The following is a 19,866-nucleotide window of genomic DNA, read 5'->3' on the forward strand; positions in this document are numbered from 1 at the left end:
TATTATCATGAGAAAGAATTCATGGGTTTTGCCAGATCCCAAAGGGTCCACAGAACAAAAATAGCAAAGAACTTGTGCTCTAAAACTCATACAATTTTTTATTTATTTCTTTTTTTTTGAGGTACTCTTATAGTCCTAGTCAAACCATTTAGTTTAGCTCCTCCCCACCCCCCTGAGTCTGCTTGACTTATGGATTGTTTTCTTATGGCTTTTCCTTTTGGTTATCTCATGATCCACACATCACATGATCTTCAAAATCTTTTAGTGTCTTCTGTTTACTCATTCCTCTAGCTTCAGTACATGATTTGGGACTTTGGATTAGGGGTTAAGTAACTGTTCCTTCTTCTATACTCTTGTATTGAGAGTCAGATCTTTTTTGATCCTTACTTCAGTTTCCTGAGCTTTTGAAGCGTTTTACATCCTCTTAAGCTATAAATTCTAGGGTTAGAATGCTGACAAGTTATCTCTAGACAAGTAATGCCACAGTTCTCTTATCTTCTGTGAGCCTTTCCTGGTCAGGGCACTACCTTCACCTTCTAGCTTGTTCATTTGAGTTTATGCCAATTTTCTTGGCCTTGGAAGGGAAGCGGAATTAAGTTTATTGTAGTGATGTTGCTGCTGTGTGTGCGTGTGTGCATGCATGTGCGTGTGTGTAAGTGAGAGAGAGTGAGTGTAAAGAGAAAGAATAAGAATAGGGAGACAGGCTTTGGTGCTTACAAATAGTTTTCTTTGGATTTCTTGATCTGTAGAGTATACTAATACATTGGAGAGCTAAGTTCCTTTGAACGTATTTATGTTGTCATCTTAATTGGAACTCGAGTCAATTACATTTAACATACATTTATTTATCTATTATATGTAAGACCCTCCTCAGCTATTAGTTTTCCCTTACTCAAAATTGTACCACATTAACTTTGTATGTATTTATATTGTTTTTCAGATAACAGTATAATTCTTTGAAGGAAAAGACTTTAATTTTTGTCCTTAGATCATCATCTAATATAACATCTGTCACACAACAGAGTACTTTAAAGGTAAAGCTATTATAATCTATATTATTTAATAAATGCTTTTTGATTGAAAGTCTTATGATAGGGCTTAGAGACATAATGATACAAAATGGCAATTCCTGACTTCAAAGGTCTTACAATGTACTTTTTAGGGTATATATGCATATGCAATGATACACATACATGTACATATAGGGTGAATGGGAACTGAGCCATAGGTTTAGATCTGGAAGGACTTTAGAGGTCATTTAGTTCAATTCCCTCATTTTATAAACGAGTATTTAAGGCCCAGAAAAGTTAAGTGACGTGTCCATGGTGATTTGGACCTAGATCCCTAATTCCAAATTTAGTGCTCTTTTTACAATGCCATGCTTCAACTTATAATGTGAAATAAAGCTAGAAAAGTAGGTTGGAACCAGTCTCTGGAGTCTTAGGTGGCACATGCTTGTATTTTATTCAGAAGGCAAGAGGAAAACTCTGATAACTGTGTGAAGAATGGACAACAACCAGGAAATTCTTATAATAGTACAAGGAAGAGATGATGAGAGCTTGAACTAGGGTGGTAGCAGTAGTGTGATTAGAAAGGACAGATGGAATGAGATGTTGTAGAGGTAAAAATCAAAAGGGAAGCAATTGACTAGATGTGAAAGGGTGATGGAAAGTGAAGAATCAAAACAACTCCAAAATTTCTAGCCTAGGAGGGATGATGATGGTGTTCTCAAAAGCAACAGGGAAGCTGGGAGGCAGAAGCAAGTTTAAGATGGATTCAGTTTTTGATATGTTGAATTTGAGGCAACTCAAGGACTTGACTCTAGGTAGACATATATAGTTGGAGGTGGGTTTCTATTGGAGAGGATGGGTCAAGAATAATAGAGTTGGGACCAATGGTATAAAAGTCCTACTGGATCCAGGGAACAGATACTGAAGGAAAAGTGTATATAGAGAGAAGAAAATAAGACAAGGCAAAACTTTATGGTGGTACCAAACCTCAACAAAATGGGGAAGAAAGAAGATGATCAATCAGTCAGTGTGACTAAGAGAAGAGATAGGAACAGGAAGTGCTATGGACTCTCAAAGGGGGGAAAAAAGAGTATTGGGGGGGTGGGGTGATGGAGAACGACAATAGAAAGTGATGACCAGTGTCAGACAAAACAGAACCACTAAGAATTGTCACTGAGAAAATTTCAGGAAGTAAGCAATTAGTAGGCCATTGTTATTTTTTCTTTTCTTCTCTGTACATGGGAATTCTAATGTTTGATGCCATTTGTCAGTTACACAACAAAAAAATGTGGTGATCTCAGAGAGGGCAATCTCTATAAAGTGGTAAAATCATAAAGCAGATTGCAAGAAGTGGAAAGAAATGGAAGAAACAAGTAGAGACTAAGTTCATATATCATAAATGATTAAGAGTTGGAGGGGGGGGGGCGCAGCTGGGTAGCTCAGTGGCTTGAGAACCAGGCCTAGAGATGGGAGGTCCTAGGTTCAAATCTGGCCTCAGCCACTTCCTAGCTGTGTGACCATGGGCAAGTCACTTAACCCCCATTGCCTAGCCCTTACCACTCTTCTGCCTTGGAGCCAATACACAGTATTGACTCCAAGGTTGAAGGTAAGAGCTAAAAAAAAAAAAAAAAAAGAGTTGGAAGGAACCTTCTAAGTCATCCTGTCCAACTTCATGATTTTATGCTAACTGAAGTCAGAGGTCATACACAACTAATAAGTGCTCAAGTGGAATTATGACAGTTCTTCCAAATTTTAAGTCCAGTACTCTATCCACTTACCCCTACACTACCTTCAACACTTTCTAGAAACGAGTTTAGTTAGGAAGTTGAAGAGTCAGAAGATAGCATGAGGAAATGGCAGAGTCAGGAGAATACTGATACACAGAATATGATACAAAGAATTTCAGTGACCTGATAAAATACCTCAACCCCCTCCCCCAACATGTGTACATCCCATTTCAAAAATCTTTATATAGTTACATGCTGAATTTATAACCATTTTTTAAAACCCAACTCAAATGCCACTTCTTTCATGAAACATTTTCTGATCTCCATACTTAGTAAAAATTTTATCCTCAAACCTCACAAAACCCTTTATTTTGTAATTCTCTAGTGTAATTTTATGTATTAGAGCTCTCTATATTTGCAATGTATTCCTCTCTTAGACAATAGGATCTTTTTCTAAGATTGTATCTTATCTATACTTTGCACCTTAGTCCAGTGCTCTTACATAGAGTATACAATAAATATTTGTCTTCTATTGCATGTACACCTCTCAAAGACCACTTTGCCAAAGAGATTAAATTTGTTTAACTATATTAATGTTTCAGAAAAAAAATATAGTCAAATACACATGTTCATTCAGGAATGTGGCAGAGACCCACTACGGAACAAATTCAAATTAGTTGCTACCAGTTACACTCTTATTTTGAAAGAGTCAAATACAAAGCTGAAGTCTCTACTTCAGTCCAATAGGGAAGGTTCCTTCTCACTTCCATCTTTCAAAATTCTATCAATTTTTCACCATCTCTTAAAATTTCTTTCTTACTTTTGGTCCTAGCTGAAGGTTATCCTATCAGAATGGTGAACAGTTTTTCTAGGAATTCTGGTTCAAAGTTTCCTATGGATAAAATTACTGGACAATAAGAAAGCTCTTATAGGATCCTAATTTTCAGTAACCTTACACTTATTACAGAAGAAGCTGAAGTCAGAGCCTACACTAACTTCCTACAACTTTTCCTTATATTTCAAGATCTTAGTTCCTAAGTCAGTTAGCAGAAATAAAGTATCACAAGAACATCAAGCTACCCTAAGGCAGCTGGTGCCAAGAGTATAGAAACACTGCCTAGTAACAATCAAGCAATGGTAGGATGTCAGTACGCAAGCCTTAAAGATTAAAGAAGGTGAGCAGCCTTATCCTGTCTCCTCCACCACACATCTACCTTTTTAAAACAAAGTTCCCAGTAAAGACTGGATAAAAGGAGGCAGAGTTGATTTATAGTATTTTTTTTCTGCTTGAATTCTATTAGGCTGTTTGTTATTCCAACAATGGCATAAATACTATATAAATGTCTATTGAGCACTGAAAAATGAAGCCTAGAACCATATTGAGTTTCCATTTTTTCTTGAAAAAGTTGAGCAAAAATTGTTATCACTGCTTCTAAAGTTAGAGATCTCCTTGCTAATTATTTATTTGTTTATGGCTTCAAATTGTAATGTTATAAAAACCACTATGGGAAAACTCCCTAGATCAATCTACAATTATATTAGAAAGTAACTTGTCAAAAAATGGGCAGGACTTCAATTTAGGTCTTTCTAACTTTGAGGTTGGTCTTCTATTCATTATACAATTTTGCCTTTATATGATTTAGACATAATGATTCTAGTAGTGTAAAAACAAAACAGTGCCTGGATACTACTGAAGCTCAAGGATAATTTCAAAAATGTTTTCTCTTACTTAATTTCAGAGTGAATTAAATCTTCACAAGTTTTCTAGTTTTGAGTTTGGGGGAAGAGGAGGGGATTAGGGGGAATTAAGAAGCTTTAAGAATGATAACAGCTAAACTTTATATGGTACTTTAAGGCTTGCAAATAACTTCACACACAAATGACCCTTAAAAGCATACAGAAAAGGAAACTGAGTCTGAAAGACTTTTACTTATAATCGCCTAGTTAATAATAAATATTAGAAGCAGGCCATGAACCCAAGATTCTCCTAATTTCAAGTTCAGTATTTTCCATTATACTTTTCTGACTCATTACACCATGATGCCTCTCAATAAAACATTAAAAAGCTACATCAGTGGGGCTGATGGTAAGTGCCACTGAGTCAAGTAGCCATAGGAAATTATATCTTAAAAGTAATTTTAATTTTTCCCCCAGGGGTGTTTCTTATGAGCTTTGATACATACTAGTGGTCAATAACTTACTTGTATTTTTCTATTGTAAAAATTTTGTTTGTTAAAGCATTATCTTTAGAAGAGTTCAAAGTTTATACTGAAGGGATAAAACTAGAAATTCAAACCTTTGATGTATACTAGCATGGAATCATATATATTTTAAGCAGGGAGATGTCATGTGGTCCAATTTCATTTGTTTAGGCACATCAGGTATTTATTTCTATTTCACAAATCAGGAAACAATCCTACAAAGATTCAGTGACTAGCTAAAAGTCATACTTCTTTTTCTGTTGGAAGTGCTATACTCCAATTTTTCCTAATTTTACTATTTTCCTTAAAAGATTTTGGCCCTTTTGAACAATTCTGGTGGGGTTATCAAAATACACAGTAAGGGATCTATAAACTAGTCAAACCTATCTAGAAAGAAACTTCAAATTATATTAAGAAATATTCTAAGTTGCCCATACTTATTTAAAAAACAAGTAAGCAAAAACAAACAAAAATACCCCATTATCTATAAGTATTAGTTCCAAGGCAGAAAACAAGAAAGGCTAGGCAACTAGGTTAAGTGGTTTGCCCAGGGTCACATAGCTAGGAAGTATATGAGGCCACATTTGAACTCAGGTCCTACCTCCAGGCTTAGCACTCTATCCACTGTGCTATCTAGTTGGCACTTCCATAATTTTTTGATCCAAAGATTCCACTGTTTAGGAATATATGCCAAAAGATCAAAGACAAAAATAAAAGTTCCATACTACTTTTGGCAGTAGCAACAAAACAAAACAAAAAAACAGAAAGTAGATATCCATTGATTAGGGAATGTTAAGCAAATTGTGACGTATGAATATAAAGAATTCAGAGCATAGTAAAACATGCAAATTTATTTAAAATGAAGTATGAAAAACCAGAAAAACAAGATACACAAGAACAATGTAAACGGAAAGAACAAAACCAAAAAAGAATGCTGTATAATTATAAAGCCCAAATTTGGTCCAGAAGAAAGGATATATGAATGCATCTCCTTACCTTAGTTGGAGACTATGGGAAAGGGTGTGCTAATAGATGTTTAACAATTGGCTCTTCAGGGGAAAACAATGTGTACATGATATACTTTAAAATCTTCTCCAAACACTTTAAATCTAGACTAGTACAGATCGAATACCCAAACTGTACCTTCAAGTGACCTGTGTGCAGCCCCCTCTTCACTGGTCCACATTACCTAGAGAGCAGGGGGAAGTGCTCACATTGGACTGTTGGGTGAAGGGGCAGGACATGCAAAAAATGTCCTCTGGTGCAATAGAGAGGGGAAGGGGAGCAGCCCCCTCTGGCACACTGGGCGGGGCATGTGTGTCACATCTTTGCAAACAGGAGTCTAGACAATCAACAAAACAATAAATTAAGCCCCAATCTGTTACATTTTGACAATTTCCAAAGTTTAATGCTCACATTGAAATTTTAACAATTGGCTTGCTGGATAGGAATTGGCTTAAGAATACTATAGGGGAAGAAATACTGCAGGTTAGAGATGCTATGTTAGAATTGCCTTTTTTCCTTTGTTATTAAAGTCACTTCTTTGGCTCAGGGAGAGAAATTTGGAAATTAAGGGGGCATAAAAGAAATAGCAGTATGTACATATATATAAACCTTTTAGAGACAGAGAGCAGGGCACTGCCCCCACCCCCAGATCAAACACCCCCAACAAGGGAGGGTGGATGAAGTGAGAAATGTCCTCAGTGAGTGTAGAGAGGGGGAGGGGAGTGGCCCAAGCACTCCCCTCCCCTCTAGCTCTGCTGCTGGTGAGCCATCCACCTTCCCCCTATGCACTCCCACTGGACTACTGGGGAGAGGGATGGGTGATGTGAAAAAATGTCATCAGGCATGGTAAAGAGGAGGAGGGGAGCACCTCCTCCTGAGTTCCTCTCCCTTTCCAGTAATTAACTTTGGGGGTGGAGTAAGGGTAGGGGTGGCTGAGTGCCCACAGAGAGCTATGTGCCATCTTTGGCACCCATGCCATAGGTTTGCCATCACTGGGCTAAGTAATGGGAGTTAAGTGACTTGCCCAGGGGTCATGCAGCTATGAAATGTCCAAGGTCACATTTGAACCCAGGTCCTCCTGTTTCTGGGCCTGGCTTTCAATACACTGAGCCACTTTGCTGTCCCCTACATATTTTTAATTTATTTTATTTTTACCAATTACATAGAGTAACAAATTTTCACATAAGTTTTTGGAAGTTATATGATCCAAATAGTCTCCCTTCTTCCTCCTAGAACTGGCAAGCAATTCAATTTGGGTTATATACCTACATAGTTTTTAAAGGAAAACAAAACAAAACAAACAAACAAACTACCACCTTTTCTTTAAAATCTGGTTTCCAGTTCCATCTCTGAAACTAAATTACTATGTGACTGTAAGCAAGCCTCTTCCCCTCTGAGGGGAGGTTTCCACACCTGTAAAATGAAGCCACAGGTGAATTAAATGATCTTTAAGTCCTCTTTCAGTTCTAAAATTACATCATTATCAATGATAAGGAGGATGGATTGCTTAAGCAACCTTACAGGCAACATATTTAAATTGTCACAAATGTCTTGATTTTGAGGACTGATAATTTTGAAAGCAAATTGTTTTTTAGTATGTTTTCTCCACAATGAATCATTCTTATTTTAATAATACCAGTTTGCATTTTAAGGTCTTCAACTTTCATCTTACTTTATTTTCACAACAGCCCTAGGAGGTAGGTTGTAAAGATGGCTCAATGAATAGAGAGCTTTGAACCTGAAATCAGGAGGACCTGTATTCAAATTTGACTTTACACACTTACTAGCTCTGTGACCCTGGGCAAATCACTTAACCTATTTCTGTCCACCTCAGTTTCTTCATCTGTAAAATGAGGAAGAGAAATAGAAACTATCTCAAGATTGTTGTGAAAATAAAAATGAGATTATTACTTGTATAATACTTTTCACATCTTAAAACACTATATAAATACGCTATTATTATCACTATCGTCCCTATTTTACATGAGATTAAAGTAGACAGACCAGAGACTTTGCTTAGGTTCACCCAGTGTGTATTTGAGGCTGGACTTCAACTCCTATCTTTCTAGACTTCAGATCATTTGTGCACTTTATCTCCTGTGAAACCTGGCTACCATTACCTTTTATTTTTCCATGAAACAGTATCCTATAATACCCAAAATAATGTCACTAATGCATCAGGGTAAGAATGAATGGAACTAGCTTTGCCCATTTAAATACTTCAAACTACTACAAAAATGTTTTGGACTAGGTTCTTTACTTGGCAGCTTGAAGTTGTTTTAACTAAACAGGTGGTCTCATCTTTAAAACCCACTTAGGTGCTAATGATTAACATCCCCCACCATTTACAATGCTTGCAGGAAATGTTTTCCAATACTATTACTCTATGACTGGGGATATTTAATATAACTATGTCCCATCCATGCTCAGCCTTCATACAAAGTCATAGTTGGAACAGATGATCTGTCACTGATAAAGGGAAGATTACTGTTTAAAAAAACTTCCAGGCAACATCAGTGTATGTGTTAAAACTCTTTCACAAAACTTTAATTTAGAGGATTAAAAACTTAGAAGGATAATAAGTAAATAAAACAGTAAGACAATTTTATAGTCAGTCACAAACAACATAAGACATCTTTTCACTTTATCTTGAATTTCCTTGACTAAATATTAAGGTTGTAGCAACTGAGAGTGTGGAAATTGTGTGGGGCTTGGAGCTAGAAGAGATCTAAACTGATGGCTTCCTACAAAGCTTATTAGCCAGGTAATAATGAACTTACAGCATCTCAGACACTCCATTTCCTCATCTGTATAATGAGGATTACTTCTGGTTCCAAACTCACAATATTGTTTTGAGGACTGAATAATGGTTTTTATAAACCTTAAAATTATATATAGGATCATAAGCTTCACATGATCACCTCAGTAATATGAACACTACTACCATTTTTACTACTCCTATGACACATGTTCTCTAATGAAAGGCCTTCTCCAATATCAGAGGGTCAGGAAGAGTGTACTTAGGCTAAAAACTGACAAAATTCAGTAGGTTCTACCAGGGCAGAAACCAGACCTCACAACTATCTGAGTACCAGTCTAGCTAAGTTTGGAGAAGCAAGTTTTGAGCAAGCTGGGTATTAAGCACATTTTTTCAGCCCCATCAATTCAAAAAGAATTCTTATTAATGAGAAGAGGTTGCAGTATTCATCACTGGAAGGAATACTCATATTCATAAAATCATGTATCCTGGATAAAAATTCTTGAAATTTTAAATCTTATCTAGCTATGGATTAAAAAAAAAAGCATCTGGAAGCCTTTGAAAGTATCATGTTAAATTTAATACCATACATGCTTAAAAAAAAGCAAGCTGGTATGCAATAAATTTGCAATTTCACATATAATTTTCCTTTCCTGTTCAACTTTGTACACTGAGATGTACTTGTTCCAGTATTTGTTAAATTCAGAAAAATAAAAATTTTAAAAAGGCACTTATGTCTTAAGTTAAAATTTAAAAGCCCAATATGGTCTGGGTCTATCTCTGTCTCTCCCCCTCCCATTCTCTACATTATTAAAATAATTTCTATTGTCTGAAAACCTACAAATCACCTATCAAATGAAAAGGATGTGACTATTAATGAAGTTTTCTGGGCTGTCACTGAGATATTACATATCTGTTTATAAGTAATAGAAAATTACTTATTTAGTTCATTTTGATTTTAGTTTTGCAGATGTCCTAGTATGTGAAATCTAGGGTGACATTTCTTTTATATGGGTAACAAGTATCATCTACCCAGTAGATCCTTTGGGGGTAAGTATTCTGAACTGAAAACATCAAAGAAGTCCTTTGATGCCTCAGTATGACAGGGAGTTGACCCTGGATTTTCAAGGGCTATGTATGCCAAAGGAGCACAAGTACTTATTGGGGGGATGGCTTTATTCCTGCCATCTGAGGGACAGGAGATATTTATCACCAGAAGGTTGGGTACCTACAGATGATGCTTTTTTTTCCTCCTCTTTCAAAGCAATGTATGAATGTTGCCTACTATGGCATTGTAGGGTTGTGATCCAAGGCAGTAAAGGAAGCCCCTATACCAATGAAATCATGGATCCTGAAAATGTTAAAGATAGTTCACATTTAGGTAGTATAAAATGCTTCCCTTTGTATCTAAGTAAAAAAAAAAAGCCTGATACAAATCTGCCAAGTTAAAATGTTCTCATTTTCTAATAGCTTGGAAATCTTTACTTATATGAGGTGAATTTGTTGAAGGGAAAAAAACAACCAAGTTCATTTCTTTCTCTGCTATAGATGAGCTGCAACCCCAACTCTGTGCTCCCATTACAATGGCAAAAAAAAAAATGGGGAGGGCACCATAAGAAATAAAACACATCTTAACAAATATAAACTCTAAATAAAAATCTAATTAGGCCACCTAAAACTAAACAGAACCAAACTTTGTAATACACATTAACATGGAGACAGTTGATTCTAAGAAAATATTTAAAGAAACAAAAAGATATAAGATCGTTAGCTTATTACAAGGGGGATAACTCCACAGGTGATATTAACTATAACTAATAGCCATCACTTATAGGATCAAATAGGGATGATAGGTCTGTTGTCCTGTCCTGAAACTAACAGAAACTTTAGTTTCATAATATATATATATTCCTCCCGTTCCTTTTACTCTAAGGGCAAATTGCCTTCTGTCTTTTCTTCTTACATTCAACTCTCTCAACCTCTGCACTGTCTAACCCCTTTAACAGGAATGTACTCCCTTCTCACCTTCACTTCATAGAACCCCTTACTTATTCAAAATGCAGAGACTTATTTTTTTTTTGGTCACAGTATCTCCATTATTAAGCACAGGACCTAGCAGATGAGAGATACTTAATGAATGCTAGTAATTTTGATGGACTGAATGACAATTTAGTAAGTCACTCAGTAACAAATCTGAAGTCTTAACTGAAATTATATTGTACTGTATGTTAATAATGATCAATATAATTTTGTTGAAATTTTACATGACAAAAAAAAAATCACAACTTTTCTCATCTATTTTTTAAAAACTATCTTCAGATATATGGAAGGATGTCACGTAAGAAGATTGATTTGTGCCCTGGAGGGCAAAACTATGTGGAAGCTGCAAAGAGGCAGACTTGGGATTGATTTTAGGAAAAATTTTCTGGCATTTGGCACTAACTAAAGGGTAGAATGAGCTGGCCAAAGAGATAATAAGTTTCTCTTTTCTGGCGATTTTCATGCAAAGGCTGGATTATCTCATCTGGTATGGTGGAGAAGGGATTCATGTTCCACTACTATGAACTATATGAACTGAGGTGCCTTCCAACTCTTCTGTGAAATTTCCAAATTTCAAGCAAACTAAATATATTATTAAAATCAGATGTATTAAAACAGGAAAACAAAAAAGGCATTAGGCTAAAAATATGTAGCTATCTACAAGTGTTTTTTTGCTAAATAATAGTATTAATTTCTATATTATTGCATGAAACAACTGCAACAAATTAATTTTTTTTCAAAGCTGACAAAAACTTGTTTTCTTAAATAAAGGCAAAAACCTCTAATACATATTCTCACTACTTCCAGTGATACATGTGAGATAGATGAATTTCTATTACAAAGTTCTTATGCAGAATCATAAGTACATGTGACAATATAATTTTTTAACTGTGGAACAACAGTAAGCATTGAAATACTTAAGATACAAAGAAGAAATTATGTGTGGGTAGGGTTCTAAGTACATAAAGTTGCTAACAAAAAAAACATAAAATGTATCTTAACTTTAGATAAAGCACAGAACCATATTTTAGGCAGCTTAGAAGTCAATTTAAGAGTAATGCTGGTCCAGGGAAAATGTGGGTTGTGACAAGAATGTAATTTTGGCACAAATCGAAGAAGTTAGGATCAAGCTTTAAAATCAGACTCATCCTCATGAGTAATCTTTGGTGGGTGTCCAGAATAGAGAAAAGATGAATAGTTGTTGATAGTGAAATCAGGTAAATTTGCATTGTTTATTTCATTTGTTTTAATAGACCTTTAGTGATAAGAAAGAAAGTGGACACAGTATTTTTCAAAAACCGCCAAAGCTTGAGTTTGATTCCAATTTGGAATTATTTTTCAATTGGTATCTCAACTATGAAAATGTATAGAAAATGCATGAATATAAAACTTATAAATATATTAGGATTCCAAACACTCAAAGAGTAAAAACAAGACAAATTTGTGTCAGGTCAGCAGTATCCCCAAAGAAGCAACAAGTATACCATGGTTAAACCAAAATAAGAGTTCCTGGTATCCTGCTTTCTAATCATTATTAAACAAACTCCACTCAAAGTAGTTAAGTATTATTTTCCTGGAAGCCCTTTTGAGAAAATTGTTTTAATGATGCAATGTTTTAACTAGAAAGTTTTATGACACTTTTCTATTTCTTGTACTACTTTTGCTCTTGGAAGGAATTTATTTTTTTAAAGAGAATGGCTTTAAAACACCAACTTAAGAACAAAAGTACAAGACCGAACAGTATAGCTTTGTCATAAAAAAGCACTCTACACTATGAATTTGATTATAATATACAGTGTCAAACTGTGCCAATTATACACAATGACATAAAGTTTAAATCTCTCATTACAAGACAATCTGACAGTTATCCTTACTCCTTAACAATGTCATACAGAGGTGTTCTAAAAAAGGAAGTTCACTAAAGTATTTTTAATTCTATTTCTTCTTCTTTTTATTCTATTTTCCCCCCCTTTGATCAGTGTAAAATAGAAAGTTTTAATTAAGGGGGAGTTCTGCTGAAATTGGAAATTTTGTTTGGCTTCTGCAACTCTAAGTGCACATTCCATTAGAAGCTGACTACATCAGACAAATTGGCAAAAAACAAACAAAAAAACTTTGATCTATCTTCACAATCTCAATTATCCCTTCCCTTTCCCCCAAAAGAATCTGAGACAAAACTTTAAGAGTCATCCCTACTTGCTTCCCAAGAGCACACCAAGCTGTTCTTTTCAGTTTGCAATACCATTACTTTTGAGTAGTTTGTGAGTGTCTATGTCAAAAGACATGATTAGATTTATTCTCTTTATTTCTTTCTTCCAGTCTAGGGAGCAAAAACATGTGAAAGGAAACAAAAAACAGACATCCTGTGGCAATGCTAAACGCTACCAGTAGGACAAGTCTCATATATATTCCAGCTCAAAACTTCCCCTTTTTCATCAGAAGGCTTCACAAAGATCTACATTACCACTACACTGTCTATTCAGATCTGCTTTTCCAACATTCTTCTTAGACTCAAACTCTCTTTCAATGTTTCAAAGTCTTTTCTCTTCCAAAGCAGTGAAATGGACTCCAAGAGCAAGCTGAACTCCAGTCTCGATCAGAGTAGTACGTTTAATACACACCCTAAATGGGTCATTGCATAAGCTTTTGGAACTATTCTGGTGTAGCAGATAAATATTACTTTTCAAACAAGTTGCAGCTTAATGTGTTATTTATAGTCTTTCTAGACCCTTTAACTTACAAGGTACACACTAAATCTTGGCACATACTTTCTTAAAATTTCGTACGCTGAAATATTTCTAATTCTTTCTAAACAACGACACAAGAATCTATAACTATTATTAAGGCTGTAAAAAATAAAGGTCAAAATTGGGGGGGAAATTCTTTAAAAATGCCCTAGCTTTTGTTTTTCGATTTCAGCAGGGCAGTATAGCATAATTTTTGAGCTTGAAAAGGGCCTTGGGGATCATCTTTGACTGTTTTTAGTGACTCTTTCTCAGTAAGTAGCTCGACCACGCTGACCTCCTGCAATTTCAATGTTTCAAAGAGTGGCTTTTATGCCTAGGCCTTGCCAGACTCGGGGGATGGGAGGGAGCTCAAAGGCAACTCCGGAGCCCGCCGCTGCTTTCGCGGACTCGAACCTGCGCGGTAACCCCCAAGTGGGCGTCACATTGTGTGGGTGAGGCCGCCGGTGAGGAGGCCCCCATGCAATCAATAACCCCAGAAGCCCGGGCGGGGGCGGCGGCGGCGGGAGGAGAAGGAAGGCAGGCCGGCTCCCCGCCCAGAGGTCGGAGCAGCGACCCTGATGGGCCCGACCAGAGCGCGGCGTCCTCCCGTCCTCCCACCTCCCCTACGGGGACGCCAATCTTGTCCGCCCGCTGTCCTCGGCCCCAGCCGTACCTTTGGCGAGGGCCACAGTGGAGTTCTCCGTGTCGATGGTATAGAGGATGCCCTCGTAGCGGATCTCCGCCTTGGAAATGAGGCTGATCTTACTGCCGATGTAGGGGGTCCCCCCGCTCATGGCGCCGCCCCGGCCCCCGCCGCCCCCGGAGCCCGGGCAGGATCCTTAGAGAGGTCGATCCGCTGCCGCTGCTCCCGCTCCCACCTCCAGCTCCGTCCCAAGACGAGCTGGCCTCCCTGGCCTCCCTGGCCTCGGCTCTGGCCCGCTCTGCCGTCTACTGCAGCCGTCTCTCTCCCAACATGGCCGCCCTCCGCTCCGCTCGCCCCGCTCCGCTCGCTCGATCACTCCCCCGCCCCCTTCAACCAGTCAAGTACCTTCCCTTCCCCCTCCCAGAAGCCGCGGCGGCGGTAGCGGCGGCGACGGCGGCGGCGGCGGTAGCCGAGAAGGATGCCGGGAGGAAGCAATCCCGTTGTGTCTCGCGAGATATCTTCGGGTTGGACTCTACTGTGGGTGATCGCAGCAACCGGTTGGTGAAAGGGAAGCTGACTTACTTCTTTAGCTGGGAGCTTAAAAGCCTGTTAGCTCCGGGCCCCGGAAATGCGTTACGGTAAATGGAGCTACTGGGGCCCCGCACCGCGCTGCTTCTCTTCCTATTTCTGGGCAGCCTGTGATCCTAGCGAGCACATTCCCGGTGGGGCACAAATCTCCGTTTGGCCGGCAGCTCCTCGGGGGCCCATTTCGGGGAGAATGGAAGAACGCTCTTCTTAAACATTTGATTTCGGTTCTAAACCGGGGGTAACCAGTACATTTCGTCACGTGTCCCCCAACCCACCGTTCTTACCCATTTATGCATTATTCCCCTTCACGGGTTCTACGACCTAGTCAAACTAGCTTTCTTGCTGTTTCTCACACTTCTCATCCCCCATCTCCTTATCGTTGCACTGGCAGTATTCCATGTATGGAGTATACTTTTTTCTTCTCCAGCGTCTCCTAGAAACCTTTTTTGGAGGGCAGGAGGGAATGATGGAATATTCTTGAAGCCTTGTCTGGACTCTCAGCTGCCAGTGCCTGCTCTCAAAAAAAGAAATTACCGTGCGTTTTGGAATATACTTATGTACATGTTGTGCTCTTTTCCGCCTAGTAGAATGTAAGCTTGTGTGCAGTGCATGTTTCATTCAATGGCTTGATTGGTAGGATTTAGAACTGGAAGAGACCTTTGTTTTAGAAATGAGGAAACAGACTTGGGATAGATGAGAAATGATTTGCCTGTGTTCACACCGGACATTTGATTCACGTATTTATTAAATGTCTACGGTGTGCTTTCATTATACTAGAGGGCAGGGGAAAAACCAAAAAGGGACTACCTGTCAGGTTACCCTCTAGAAGCTTTTGTCTTCTTCGGGAAATAAAACCTGTAATCATGTAGAGGATTATTTAGACAAGGTAGGGAGCCTTTATGGGTTATAGAACCCAGGTTTGAAGAAAGCCAAAGATTCTAAGATGTTGAGATACGGGAACTAAGCATTGCCGTGGGGAAACATTTTGCAAAGGTTCAGACTCAACAAATTTGGGGAAAAGCAAAATTGATCAGCTTGCCAGAAAATAAAAGGATTTGAAGGTGATTAGTATTAAATAAATCCAGAAAGGTAGGTCTAGATCCAAAATGTGCAGTGCCTAAAATGTCAAGCTAACACTTTATATTTTATCCTTTAGGTATTAGGCAGTTTGTGAAGACACTCAAGTAGAAAAGTGAATTAAGACACTTAAGTAGAAAAGTGAATTAGACTTGTGTTTCAGGAAAATTAATTTGTTAGCTGTGTATATGATTGATTGGTTCAATCTCTCACCAGTTTTTCTTTAGATTTCTTTTTCTTTCCAGTTTTCTTTTATGAGAACCCAGCACATAATCTGCCATTCTTTTCTGTGAGATTTTACAAAAGAGTTTTTATTCTAAATAATTGTAATGTGCTGGCATCTTTCTTCACCTGGCAAGTAGATCAAATGTTGTTCTTCTCTTTATGATAACTAATTAAATTATACTTGGCCATGATTTCATTGCTAGATTGATATAGCTCCTGAGCCAGTAAATTCTACTAAGGTGGATTGGTATCTCTTCAGGTTGTTACTTGCCTACTGTCTCAGTCAGGACTTAAGCTTGGATTGGGAGGTCAACTTTCCACTATCCCTTATGCTTCTTGGCAGATACTTTATATTAGTTAAACTTCTTTTGAAAAGTGTTATCATTGTCGATTTCCTCTATCCATTCCTTTTTTTTTTGCATCCACAACTTTAAACATCAGATTCTCTTTGTTTAGTTGTATGCGTTTCTAGTTTTTATTTTTCTTGTATTGTGTTAGTTTTGATTTCTTAACAAAAAAAAAGAGGGAAAAAAGGCCAAAGCCTATTTTATTTTTGTCTTTGTATCAAACTCAAGAACTATTTTAGCATGAAGTCTTTCCTTTGAGTGTCTCCTCCCTTTAATTATCTTCTGTTTATTTTGTGTAGGTGTATATGTTTCCACTGAGAATCTTAAGTTACCTCAAGGACAGGAACTGTTTCATTTTTGTCTTTAATGTTTAGAGATGACATCTCAAATTCAGTATGTCGAAAATGGAATTACTATTTTCTATAGTTGTTATCTATTGGTCCTCAAAATTTTCTCTGTCACTACTGAGCATGTCATCCTAGTACCCACCACAAATTAAATGCTGAGTAAATGCATATTGATTGATTGATTTGTTTGATGGAGCAAAATTAAACATTAAAAGTTTTTCTTCCAACAATATGTATATGTCAGAATTATACAAAATTCTTTGACATTAGAATCTTACTTGAGAAGCCTGATTGGAAATATCAAGTAAAGCATAAAATAAGTTATCAAGTAAAGCATAAAATAAGTTATGTTTGCTTGCCAAAGGTGTTCAACACTGTAATGGAAAGAGATCCAAATTGAAAAGGAGTCTCTATAGAGATGGTGATGTACTCCAGATGTCCTGTTTGTATTTGACATTGTGCTAAATGTATTATGCTCCAGAACATCGCAAAGCCTTTTAAATAACATCTATTAAAAAAAAAAAGTTTTTCTATCCACTTGGGAATAGTTAAGTAGATAAATGATTTTTACTCAGATTATGTTTATTTGCATGGACAACCTATGGAGCTTGCCCTTTGGGATATATGTATTTCTGGAGCAGACAGTTTAAATGGAAAATTAGTTTTTGAATTGAAAAGAGCAGGAAATTGGATTTGTGTGATATATAGCCCAGTACAGCTATGACCCCAAGTTTCTCCCAGAAACAAAAGTTTTACCTTTTTAAGACCAATACTCTTTTGGTGGTGATAATGACTGGAATTCATAGGATACTATAGTTTCCATACATTTTTAAGTTGAAGATCACCTAAAGGGCAGTGAGGAGGTGTATGGTGGGTATGAACAGGTTGGAATACATTAAAACAAAGAATTATGAAGAAGCTGTGTAAAAAATATAATTAAAGAAATGTATAAGTATAAACAAAGATAAACTGGTCATGTGGCAAATGTAAATCATATACTGTTAAGAGAACACAAGGAAGACCCAGGATATAGGTTGGACCCTCTGTGGTAAATTTATGGGAGGACAAGGATAGACGCCCACAGGGAGATCAGGCATGGTTGGTTTGCAATGGGCATCATTGGTTGCATCATCCAGTTGAATGAGATCATACAGACATTAGAACTGAATTATAGTTGTGTGGAGGATGAATAGGAGAAGAAGGTACTAAAGAAATCCCTCAAAAAACAGTGAAGTGAGAGCTTAATTTAGGATAGTGGATATGTAAATGAAGTGAAGTGGTAAGATTAAGGTATAATCACCAGGTCTTGGCAATAGGAGGTAGAACTTGGCTTATGGAGGTAGAGGTATGGGGTGGTTGAAGGTGGCTCTGATGCTGAGAACCAAGGATCCAAAGAAGAATGGTGATACTCTTAACAGAAATGAGATTTTAAGGACAGGCCAGCATAAGGTAGAAGGTATTGAGTTCCACTTTAGATATATTGAGTCAAGATTTCCAACATTTGGTAATGTCAGACTGGAGCGCAGAAAAGAGATTAAGACTAGATATTTCATTTTGGAAGCTATTAACAGAGAGAAGATGAGTGAAGAAAGCTGGTGAGATCTCAAAGAGAAGGTATGGACAGTGAGAACCATAATATAAATTATAATACCATTTAAAGTCAGGCAAACATTGATAAATTGTAATGATCCATTTTGTCTCTAGCTGATAAAACACTGCTTTTTCCCCATTGAAAGGTATAGGACAGTGGATGTGGAGTATTGCTGTGTTGTATTGGTTTGCTTTGCTTAACTTTTTTATGTTACAAGAAAGCCTTTCAGAGAAGTATATTTGAAAATGTGTTACAACAGACAGCAACACAACTTTTTTCTTTAAAGAAAGAAGGATGAAGAGAGTTGAGAGAGGACCAAGGATAGAACATCAAGGTATGCCCACAGTTTAGAGATGCAGAATATGGATGCCCTAGACACTCAACTTAAAAAAAAAATCCCACCTTGCCTCCAGTATATATTTGCAAATCCCTTAGAGATTTAATACTGCACTTATCTGTTTTATTTATTCTGGAAGAATGGAAATTGTCTTCCTTAGGATTTTTCCCAACGGTCCCTTTGAGACTATGTTAAGTTTTTTGATAAAATTTTTAATATAAAGACATAGTTAGGGAACAATAAGATTTTAATGCAACTTTTTTGGAATGGGTTAAATTTGTAGATACTTATATTATTCTTCTCCTTCTCCATAAACTGTCTTCCACATAATTGCCAAAGTAACTGCTAAAAGATCTTCAGTAGTTTCCTATTGAGTTTAGTATACTATGACAACTAGCATTTGTGTGGTGCTTTAAGTCACAAAACATTTTACATATATTTTCTCATTTGGTCCTCACAAGAACCCCCAAGGTAGGTACTGCAAGTATGAATATCACATCTTTTTCATTGTTTAAAACCTATTTCCATATTATTAATATTGCAATAGGGTGATCATTTAAAGTCAACATTTCCAATCATATACCCATTGAACCATGTGATCAAGCATATGTTTTTCTTCTGAGTTTCTACTTAGACTTGAAGATGAGAGAGATTAAGTGATTTACAATACCAGAAGCAGGATTCAAATCCACTATACCACAAATATAAACTTCTCAATCTGACATATAAAGAAAGCCCTCTACAATATTTTCATTATAGATGGAAACATCTCTGGAATTCAATATCTTCCTCTTCTCCCCTGCTATGGAGATGCATTCTCCAAATCCTTAACTTCCCAATTCATAAGCTTCCTTAAGTCCAATGACTTACACCTAAAGTTCACTTTAGCATATTATGAAATTCATAAACCTTAACATTCTCCTATTAGAACGTAACCTGTCATTCCATCTTTCCCTGTTCTTTACCTCTCATGGAATGACTTGTCTAAAGACGTACAAATAGTGTCTAAGGTCAAATTTGAACTCGGGTCCTCCTGACTCCAGTTCTACCTAACTGTATGGGTGTTCAAGGAGGACTAGTATCTTTGGTGTGAGGGCTTGCCGAACCTTTTTAGGGCTGCTTATTCACCTTTGGTGCCCACTTGGCACTCAACTATCTCTCACCTGTGGCTTCTTGGAGCCACACACATGCACAGTGGCCCACACACTGGTAAAACTGTATCCAAAGGTGGGCTAAACCAGGTT

At 37.2% G+C, this 19,866-nt stretch overlaps 1 protein-coding gene across 2 annotated transcripts in view; it reads right to left on the reverse strand.

The window, feature by feature from the left end:
* The window catches only part of LSM14A (LSM14A mRNA processing body assembly factor), a 53,588-nt gene extending 39,016 nt beyond the window's left edge, over window positions 1–14,572 (reverse strand). The window contains exon 1 of one of the 2 annotated variants that reach the window (XM_001362307.5): window positions 14,141–14,572. In XM_001362307.5, the coding sequence (XP_001362344.1) occupies window positions 14,141–14,261 (121 nt within the window). In that variant the 5' untranslated portion in view covers window positions 14,262–14,572. The remainder of the gene's footprint in view (window positions 1–14,140) is intronic. The other variant, XM_007474757.3, reaches the window with a different exon arrangement.
* Between the last annotated feature and the right edge of the window lie 5,294 nt (window positions 14,573–19,866).

The sequence above is a fragment of the Monodelphis domestica genome, chromosome 1 (assembly GCF_027887165.1).
Source record: "Monodelphis domestica isolate mMonDom1 chromosome 1, mMonDom1.pri, whole genome shotgun sequence".
NCBI lineage: Eukaryota > Metazoa > Chordata > Mammalia > Didelphimorphia > Didelphidae > Monodelphis > Monodelphis domestica.